At 46.0% G+C, this 11,152-nt stretch overlaps 1 protein-coding gene across 1 annotated transcript; it reads right to left on the bottom strand.

The window, feature by feature from the left end:
• Nucleotides 1–2,583: 2,583 nt before the first annotated feature.
• LOC133119357 (overexpressed in colon carcinoma 1 protein homolog) lies at nt 2,584–9,932 on the bottom strand. The gene is made up of 5 exons (XM_061229898.1): nt 9,704–9,932; nt 7,143–7,167; nt 6,067–6,102; nt 5,710–5,789; nt 2,584–3,484 (listed from the first exon to the last, which is right to left on the bottom strand). Exons 1-5 carry the CDS (start codon nt 9,744–9,746, stop codon nt 3,480–3,482), a joined length of 189 nt encoding a protein of 62 aa, XP_061085882.1. The 5' UTR covers nt 9,747–9,932; the 3' UTR covers nt 2,584–3,479.
• Nucleotides 9,933–11,152: the final 1,220 nt, after the last annotated feature.

The raw sequence follows: 11,152 nt of genomic DNA, 5'->3' as shown, positions 1-11,152 counted from the left end.
AGACCCCAACGGGACCTCTGGCCACCGTCTGGAGCCGGATGCTTCCAGGGGAACGGTTAAGCGTTACTGACCACCAACCTCCGAAATTGCCACCAGCAGGATATCCCTCAATCCTCAAAATATACCGGCTTCCCCACCTACCGGTCCGGGAGTCTCCCGGAATTTCTAACTGGATTCCCGACCCCAGCGAGCAGTCGGAAATCTTCGGCCAATCAGCGGCCTGCACCAAAGGCAGAAATCTAGTTGAGTAATTTGCATTATCCTGATGTTGTGAATTGACGAACTTGTGCGGGAGAATCCCCCCCAGGTCATATAAATTGTAGGGGAAATGTGTAACATGCAGGGGGCACTTGCCCACTCAGGTCAAAATAATTCCTGCAAGTGATGGGATGTCTGAAATACAGGTTGACGTTGTGGATCACTTTCATTCGCTGTAACTGAGCACAACGCCTAGTTCGACGATTTACAGCACGCTTCCCAAGTGCCCCCTTCTGCTGTACAAGCCTGACGCCTGGTGGTGTAACAAGAAAACTGCAACGCAGAGTTGACGCTGGTGCTTTTCAGTAACATAATAGTATATCATTTATCAGTTCGCACTTCAACAGTGGAAACGTGAGTAGGCCCCTCCTTTGGCGAATCATATTTTAAATGGGCTACAATTAACTGCTCAACACCAGACCGCAAACGTTCGCATCGAATTATGTCGGCAGCAAACAGTTGTTTGAATTTGAAATGAACGTTCCATTAAGTTCGTCACCAATGGCTTTTTAACGGTGAAGGCATACTAAATCTAACGGTCTGGTGGATAACGAAGAGTTCAAAGACAGAGTGAACGAGCCAAACCTGCACTGTGTTAAGTTTAAGGAAGAATTAGCTTGTGAAAGAACTTAGGCATGTGTTTGACGACCCAATTAAGAGCCCATTGAGTTTGTTTAATATTTTTGTGACCTTTTTTTATGCAGTTGTTGGCCATATAGTGTGCACAATGAGCACAAAAAGACCTGACATAATATGTCTTAAAATGGTAAATATGCAATCTAAACATGAAAAGCACCAAATTAAGAAAAATCAGACTTGCAGTTGGAACGAAAACCAGCAAACACCGCAGTCCCCCAGGACCAACTGTAAATAGTCAAGTCATATTTATTTATAAAGCACATTTAAAATGGCTACATTTCTTATGACTATATATGTAAAAAAAAAAAAGGGAAAGGGAAAAACTAAATCCAAAGGAATGCAATAATAATACATAAAGACTATGTATTCGCAAAAGCAAAGTGGAATTAAAAGCAAGGGAAAAGCAGTGAGCTTTGAGCTGGGGTTTGAAGGTGTATATGGATGGTGCAGACCTGATAGAGAGAGGCAGTGTGTTCCACAGTCTCTGTACGGCCACAGCAAAGCCCTGTCACCCTTTAGCTTTAGCCGAGACCGAGGAACAGAGAGGAGCAGTTGGGCGGAAGACCTCAGTGACCTGGGCACAGAATATGGGTGAAGGAGATCAGAGATGTAAACAATGGAGTGCTTATTAATTATTAAAATACCGCTGCAGTAAAGCATTTAAAAGTATTTGAATCCAGAACGATTCGGTATTTGATGAAGAGCGACCGCAGACCGCCGGCGACCACTCTAAACCGGGGAGAAGAGGCCCCCAAAAAAATAAATAAATAATATTAAAAAAAATCAGCCAGACAATCATAAGCCTTGTGCTCTTGACAGGCTGATTAAGAGTTCTCATGAACCACCAAAATACTGAGAATCAGCAGTGGTTCCTAAGTCCACGCTGAACACAAGCCTTTTCTGTCAGGGTAGCACTGGTCCTGGAGAGCCAGTGCAGTTTTGGGTTTTTGTTCCATCTGAAGCCTGACCACATGAGTTTAATGGAGGATTAAATGCCTCCAGTAGAAACAGGCTCAGACTATGTGCCTCCAGCACCCTAAACCTAAACCCTAAACCTGATTACTTCATTTTAAATCATCATGTTTACTTACATAAAAACTTGACTACTTAAAATGAAGTAAGCAAGTAAAATGTACAAATAAAGCACATTTACAACAACAGTAGTAGCACTAATATTTGCATATTTCATATATCCATTACATACAGTGGGCTCCATAATGATTGGCACCGTGAATAATAAATAAATAAAATAATAATATAATAACCAATATAATAATATAACATATAATAATCGATGTTATGTTCAAACATATGGGAAAACAATATACTTATATTTCAATACATTTACTCTCATATTCATAACTGATACAGATGCCAATAAATCTGGCATGTATGACTTTCAGAAAAAATAACATTTAAAAGTAAACATTGAAATATAACTTTAATATTACCTTCTGAATTCGTTTTTTGCTGTATTTTAACTATTTTAGGTAATGCTTTTCCCCTACATTCCTGTGTTTTTATCTTGCTCCATTTTCCCCAATTAATTTATTAGACTTTCGTTTTTAACTTTGTGAAGCACTTTGTAACTTGTGTTTTGATGCAGTCAAGTGCAGTATAAATAAAGTTGATGATAAACATGTAAAACGTAACCGACGAAATTAAAACGAGGCACTTCAGACAGAATAAAGCAAACATGAAGTGTACGTTTATTGCCATTGTACAAACACGCAGAAAACAGAAAACATTTAAATGCTGAATTACTGCGACAATGCTACGGAGCCACAGAAGCTACAGAAACAAGACTGCATTCCCATTCGGCCTTCACCACCGTCAGTGTCGTTGCTTCTCACTTAAAAACAGACCAACGACGGCAAAATTCACAAGTTAATTTCGATTTAAGCTGACATTCTTTTCTACAAACCCGTATCAAGTGTTCTCAAGCAACAAAAAAAACATGGTCGGACGTTTCCATTCGTCGGCGAATAACGAAATCTTGAATCCAAAAATAATCGGCACTCGCAGGCTAACCCGAGTCGTGCGTACGTGAGGGGTCTCGTATCGTGTATCGTCGGTCCTCCGGCGAGAGGGTGGGGTCCGTGTCCAGGCCAAGGGGCCGAGGGCTGTGGAATAAGGATGCGATTGCGCTGCAGTGCTCGTCCTGACCAGCAGGAGGCAGTGTCGCTGCATTGGGCCAAAGCCTGCGTCAGACCTCAGAGTACATAACATATCAAGGCCAATCAAAGCATTTGGGGAAAAATCCCGCAGGGTCGTGGTGTCGTAGTTTTGCTCACCGCACGACAAAGTTTTGCTCTCGGCGGACGAACCGAAGGAAAACGGCTTCGGCTTTGACCTCTGACGTTCTTTCAAGCCGACCTTGCCGTCTCTGGAGCCGAGCGCCCGACCCCTCCTCGCGTTCCCCCCCTTCCCCAAACTGTCCCCGGGGGGCTGGCGGTCCCGCGGCGTCCAGCCGGGTCAGCGCCTCGTAGCGTTTAACCCAACCCCGCCCGTGCCTCCCGCTGCCCACGGCCCTTTGTCCCGGGATGATCGTCACCCATTACCGGCTCCTGCTTTCTAGTTCTCTAATCTGTTCAAGAGGGAAAGAAATGGGGAGTACACTTACATTTCCACACATACAGCGCTGTGCAAAAGTCTTAGGCACCTGTATAACATTCGGTACAGATAAGAATAGTTAAAAACTTTGTGACCACCCTTCGGTGTTAAAACTGCATCACTTCTCTGAGATAGCCAACACAGTCCTGCAGTTCTATAAGACAATCAGCAGGGAGGTTGTTCCAAGCATGTTGGAGAACTTGCCAAAGTTCTTCTGCAGACTTTGGTTGGCTCCTTGCTTCTGATCTCAGACAGCCTTGATCAAGTTTTTATGTAAAAAGTAATCAATTGCTTACAGTAATATGTTACTTTTTTAAATGAAATACAAAAATGTCTCTGTTAAATTAAATCTTTTGGAAAATGAATATTTGGAAATCTCAAACGTGTTCTTTTATACAAAAAAAAACAACATATATAATAAAGTCTAGGGTGCCTAAGACTTCTGCACAGTGTTGTATGTCAGTTAGTCACTGTACAGTTGAATTAAGATAATGCTCTCAACATTACATTACATGTCATTTGGCAGACGCTTCTGTCCAAAGCAACTTGGTTAATTTACACTAAGCGGAGAGCCAAGACAGAGTCCGGGGGAGAGAGAGAGGGAGGGAGAGGGGGAGAGAGAGAGAGGGGGAGGGAGAGAGAGAAGGAGAGAGGGAGAGAGAGAGGGAGAGAGACGGAGAGGGAGAGAGGGAGGGAGAGAGACGGAGGGAGAGAGGGAGAGGGAGAAGGAGAGAGAGAGGGAGAGAGAGAGAGAGAGATGGAGGGAGAGGTTTGCGGGTCGGGGAAACAGAGAAAGTCTATTGGCGTGTATTTTCCTTTCCCAAGTCTGTCTGCCGCCTTTGGCCAGGACGGTTACATAAACCGCAGCTGATCACGTAACCCAATTAGAAGACACACTGGAGGTCTGTGTTTATTGTGGGAAAATATCTGCATTGTAGAGTGGACTTGTTACCGGATGCCAAAAATAGAAATATCGATAGAGTGGTCTTGAATTACGCCTAGAGTGGCTCTTTTGAGAGGCGGATGTTCAATCACTGTTTGCTTTGGCTCTGCACATCAGGGCCAATGAGAAAGCCCTGCGGTCACATTCAGCTACAACACTGTTCACCGAGACCGCTGAAAGCAGCCAGATAACAGGAACATTCTTCTCACGACAAAACCATGTACGTTTCTTCACCATTGCACTTTCTGCTTGCTTTTTCCTGAAAAGAGGTGTAGTTTCCCCGGGCAGGTTGGTTCATACAGTGCAGTTACGCAACAGCAAATAAGGCAAGAAAGGCAGCTCCTGTAGGAAAGAGCTGGTTAGAAGGGTAGATAGATTTTCTCACACTCAAAGCGCTTTGCAGTGATGAGGGGGAAACTAGCCTCAAACACCACCGATGTGGAGCACCCACCTGGGTGATGCAACGGTGGCCATTTTGTGCCAGAATGCTCACCACACACCAGCTGAGGTGGAGAGAGAGCTAACTATTTTTGGGCAGTTAAATCAGGGGGTGATTAGGCGGCAGTTTTAAAGAGCCAGGTTTGGAATTTATCTTTTTGCAAAGAGTGTCGTGGGATCTTTAATGACTGCAGTTTGTCCATATGACACTTGGCTCAGAGTGAGGATTGGAGACCATTTACACACACATCACATTATGAGTATTATTGTACTGTAATGTCATGGTTGTACTGTAATGGTGTGAGTACGAGTGTGATTGTACAGTAATGTTGTGGTTGTACTGTAATGGTGAGAGTATGAGTGTGATTGTACAGTAATGTTGTGGTTGTACTGTAATGGTGTGAGTACGAGTGTGATTGTACAGTAATGTTGTGGTTGCACTGTAATGGTGTGAGTATGAGTGTGATTGTACAGTAATGTTGTGGTTGTACTGTAATGGTGTGAGTACGAGTGTGATTGTACAGTAATGTTGTGGTTGTACTGTAATGGTGTGAGTACGAGTGTGATTGTACAGTAATGTTGTGGTTGTACTGTAATGGTGTGAGTACGAGTGTGATTGTACAGTAATGCCGTGGTTGTACTGTAATGGTCTGATTACAGGTGAGATTGTACAGTAATGCTGTGGTTGTACTGTAATGGTCTGATTACAGGTGTGGTTGTACAGTAATGGTGTGGTTGTACTGTAATAGTCTGAGTACGAGTGTGATTGTACTGTAATGGAGTGTACAAAGCTGTGAAGTTCTTTGTCCGGTCTGTACCATTGTGAGTGGGCTTGGACTGGCTGGAAGCGACAGTGGTCAGGTCAGCCGGCAGACCCACATACACACCGCCATAATTCCTGAGAGAGGGAGCAAAACACCGGATGATGGACTTTAGGTCAGAGGTCAGACAATTTTGACATACTTTCACAAATACACACATGGTTCTTGACAAGGTTCCTGAAACTGCTTCTTAGTACTGTGTGGCCTGTAGGGTGTAAAATAGTCTCCTGTAGCACAGTGTGGCCAGTAGGGCGTAAAATAATGACTGGCACTCCTGTAGCACTGTGTGGCTTGGAGGGTCTCTGGCTGAAACGTTTTGTTTAAACAAGAGAAGAGGAATACCACATTCTGTACCTTCTCTTTTCGTCGTCTGGCAAGGGCTCCTCCGCTCTGTGTGAAAGAAACACGGCAAGTGAGGAAACACTGACAGAGAACACGAGAGACTGCGCTGAGAGCAGAAAGAGCAGAAGGAGCAGAAAGAGGAAAAGGAGCAGAAAGAGCAGAAGGAGCAGAAAGAGGAAAAGCAGCAGAAGGAGCAGAAGGAACAGAAGGAGCAGAAAGAGCAGGCCTCTGAGCTTCAAAACAGGGGACCCAAAACCTGCGGTTACGGGACCCTCCAGCTACCGCTGTAATCCATTCATCCAGAGGGGTCACACCAGCCCTGCCTCCGCACTTCCCCAGGTCTGACAGAGCAGCGACCCCGCGACCCCGCCAGCCGCCCGAGCGTGTGAGAGACACAGACTGGCTAAGAGCGCCGTCGTATTTCCCAAGAGCGAGCAGTAATGCACTGGAAGAGGAATAGGGGCAGTTTCTCACACACACACACCTACACACCTGCACACACACACACACACACACACACACACAGCCGCGCACACAAACACACACGCGCACACACACCCACACACACACCCGCGCACACAAACACATGCGCGCACACACACACACACACCCACAGGCGCACACAAACACACACACACAGCCGCGCACACAAACACACACGCGCACACACACCCACACACACACACACACCCGCGCACACACCCACACACACACACACACCCGCGCACACAAACACATGCACGCACACACACACACACACACCCACAGGCGCACACAAACACACACGCTCACACACACACGCACACACACACAACCGCGCACACAAACACACACACGCACACACACCTGCACACACACACTCACACTTTAATCCTCGCTCAGGGAACTGCCGGTTGGGTCCATTGACTGAATTTCTGCGGCTAATCAACTGGAACTAATACAGAAGAATAGCCACACCGCCCTGACTCAGAACATCATTAAGACTTCGAGGAGTACATGTTTTTGGAATGTTTTTTAAAAATAATGTATTCATTTATTATAATTTTACTTCCACCAGAGAGAATTTTAGAATATACTCAGATACTCACATATCTTTGGATGCTTCAGCAGGAGCTACAGAAGGGAGGAGGAAAAAAAAAAGGAAGTTTTACCAGGATTTATTTCATGCCAGCCACACACACACACACGCACACACACAGACACTCACACTCAAATTCAATTAAAATTCAAATTAATTAGACTTTCCTCAATTACAGCGGCCTTCCTGGGAATCGAACCCATGGGATACAGACCTGGGTGAAATATGTAATAGTTAAAGATTCAAACACTTCTCTGTTCTCGACTGATCTTGCCTGGTGCAGACAAGCACCTAAAGTGTTGAAAAGTGTTTACCATTATGTAGGCCTGGTGGGATACAAGCCCAGTTCCCTACCCACGATTCTATTAAGCAGAACGCTGGGTCCTGATTGGCTGGACAGGTTCTCTGCTCTGAGCTCTGATGTCTGGCTGGAACAGAGGGCGCAGGACCCAGGTGTTATTTTCGCGAGCGGCAGGCTAATGAGCACCCGCGCCGGCCTCTGATGAGCACCACACCAACCACACACATCCCACAAACACAAACACTCAAAACCCGGTCCTCCTGAGGAGGATTACAGTCGCTACGCAGGCATGACCGCCAGCTGTTTATCCACACGCCGCGAGCACAGAAATAAGGAAAGGTGAGGGACAGGGGAGAGACCGGGGAGAGACACTCACTAACTCACTCAAAACCACACAGCACATACTCACTAACTCACTCAAAACCACACACACACTCACTAACTCACTCAAAACCACACACACACTCACTAACTCACTCAAAACCACACAGCACACACTCACTAACTCACTCAAAACCACACACACTCACTAACTCACTCAAAACCACACAGCACACACTCACTATCTCACTCAAAACCACACACACACACTCACTAACTCACTCAAAACCACACAGCACACTCACTAACTCACTCAAAACCACACACACACTCACTAACTCACTCAAAACCACACAGCACACACTCACTAACTCACTCACTCAAAACCACACAGCACACTCACTAACTCACTCAAAACCACACACACACTCACTAACTCACTCAAAACCACACACTCACGCACTCAAAACCACACAGCACACTCACTAACTCACTCAAAACCACACAGCACACTCACTAACTCACTCAAAACCACACAGCACACTCACTAACTCACTCAAAACCACACACACTCACTAACTCACTCAAAACCACACAGCACACTCACTAACTCACTCAAAACCACACAGCACACAGTCACTATCTCACTCAAAACCACACACACACTCACTAACTCACTCAAAACCACACAGTACACTCACTCACTCACTCAAAACCACACAGCACACTCACTAACTCACTCAAAACCACACACACACTCACTAACTCACTCAAAACCACACACTCACGCACTCAAAACCACACAGCACACTCACTAACTCACTCAAAACCACACAGCACACTCACTAACTCACTCAAAACCACACAGCACACTCACTAACTCACTCAAAACCACACACACACTCACTCAAAACCACACAGCACACACTCACTAACTCACTCAAAACCACACACACACACTCACTAACTCACTCAAAACCACACACACACACTCACTAACTCACTCAAAACCACACACGCACTCACGCACTCAAAACCACACACACACTCACTAACTCACTCAAAACCACACACTCACTAACTCACTCAAAACCACACACGCACTCACGCACTCAAAACCACACACACTCACCCACTAACTCACTCAAACCAACACACACACTCACTAACTCACTCAAAAGCACACACACACTCACTAACTCACTCAAAACCACACCCACACACACACACACACACCCACACACTAACTCACTCAAAACCACACAGCACACGCTCTCCCAAACATGTCATCTTATATGCACATAGTAAATCACATACTCTCACACACTCGTTAGCACACTCAAAACTACACACACTCTCAGATATAAACATTTACTCTCAGATAGGCATAGTCCCAAACACGTCATCTTAGATGCACATAGTAAATCTCTCACACACACACACACACACACTCTCTCTCTCTCTCTCTCTCTCTCTCTCACACACACTCTCTCTCTCATACTCTCTCACACTCTCTCACACACTCTCTCACTCTCTCACACACACTCTCTCTCACACACTCACACACACACACTTACACTTACACTCACTCTCACACTCTCTCTCTCACACACACACACACACATATACACACACACTCACACACACACTCTCTCTCACACTCTCTCTCTCACACACACACACTCACACACACTCTCTCTCACACACACACACACACACACACATACTCTCACACTCACTCTCTCACACACACTCTCTCTCACACACACACACACACATACACACACTCACACACACTCTCTCTCTCTCTCTCACACACACTCACACACTCTCTCTCACGCTCTCTCACGCTCTCTCTCACACACTCTCACACACACTCTCTCTCTCTCACACACTCTCACACACACTCTCTCTCTCTCACACACTCTCACACACTCTCACACACTCACCCCCTCCAGAGGTGCTGCTCACGGATGAATTGCTGCAGCCCATGCCGCGCAGAAAGACCGCTGACAGGGATCGAGAAAGAGGCAAGGGAGACGAAGGACCGAAAGGATCTTCCTTTCCAGAAGTTTCCTAGCAGCTACTCTCGCCAGCTCCCTCTGTTTCTCCCGGAGAAGTGTCAAAGGAAATATGCATGTACAGAGGAAAAGAGGGGAGGGAGGGAGGTTGGGAGGGGGAGAGCACCAGGTGGGGAAAGAACATGCTAGGGAGAAAGAGAGAATGACAAGGGGTGAGAGAGAGACAGAGAGAGAGAGACAGACAGAGAAAGAGAGAGAGAGAGAGAGAGAGAGAGAGAGAGAGAGAGAGAGAGAGAGAGATAATTTGGCCGCTAACTGCTCTTTTTTTCCTCCACCCGAACAGGGTTTCCCAGGCAACGAGTTGCAGGTAAGGGAGGGGGATGCTCAGCCAATAGCAGGCCTCTGCATTGACAAGAGAAGTACGTGAATTTATGGGACCTCTCCAAATAAGTGCGCCGTGCACTAGTGCGCACCTGACAGCCCGCACGTTTACAGAACGCACCGGAAGAATGTTCTAGAAGCCGAGACGGGACCCAAACAAGTGTCCCGCTTTTTGGAAGATAATTTCCGACCCGGATTACACAATTTCGCGGAAAAACTCTCCCGCTCCCCCGGAATATGTGTCCGTCTCCTTGGTGATCCGTGACTGACGCAGAGTTTACGGGTGTCCAGCTGTGTAGACACGTTACAGATACTGAACCACACAGGTGTTCCGTACAGGAAAAACAGACAGGAGAAATCTACTCTGAAGCATGGTTAATATAACCTTTTATGCCCTACATCTAGTCCCCTGCAAATATTCGACCCGAAACTCTCTCAAAAAGTGCAAAACCCGCACTTCCGGTCCACTCGGCCGGCTCATTTGCACCAGGCAAGATCAATCCAGCACAGAAAAGTATTTGAATCTTAAACAATTATGTATTCGGTCCAGGTCTTTTCTTATTAGCCTCCATCAAATAAATTGTACATCGCAATTTGAGTCGTGTGATTTTACGCCCATTCTCTTTAATTCCCGGGAAGACTAGGGTTTGATACCCAGAAACGGAGGGTGCTGACTTCGTGCCAGCTCCAGACTATGATCATTTCTTTTTTTACACTATATTATTCTGGGTGTTATCGCGTCTTTGTGTACAGCGCAAATCGTAATTGTGGGCATTGCGCCCTCTACTGGACAAAGACGAGTTCGACGTCGGGGGGCCGACTAGGATAAATTAAAATCACCAATGAAAAATGGATCAAAAGTAGCAAAGCACAACTGAGATAATGGTGTTTAATCTCGAATTCAGGTTCAAATAAAATAACATATCGCCAGTTCAACTGTGCCTACTGACTGACAGCCTCGCGCTCTGCAGACCCCGACATCAGGCAGTGCAGCTA

Source organism: Conger conger, chromosome 19, assembly GCF_963514075.1.
Source record: "Conger conger chromosome 19, fConCon1.1, whole genome shotgun sequence".
Lineage (NCBI taxonomy): Eukaryota > Metazoa > Chordata > Actinopteri > Anguilliformes > Congridae > Conger > Conger conger.
This window is presented reverse-complemented; position numbering and strand designations above follow the sequence as displayed.

Excerpts from the sequence above, each read along its gene's own strand:
- LOC133119357 (XM_061229898.1), bottom strand. The coding sequence starts at position 9,746 with ATGGGCTGCAGCAATTCATCCGTGAGCAGCACCTCTGGAGGGG. Across the intron at positions 7,168-9,703 it reads GAGCAGCACCTCTGGAGGGG|CTCCTGCTGAAGCATCCAAA; the intron begins GTGAGTGTGTGA and ends TCCCTTCTGTAG. Across the intron at positions 5,790-6,066 it reads CCAGACGACGAAAAGAGAAG|GAATTATGGCGGTGTGTATG; the intron begins GTACAGAATGTG and ends TCCCTCTCTCAG.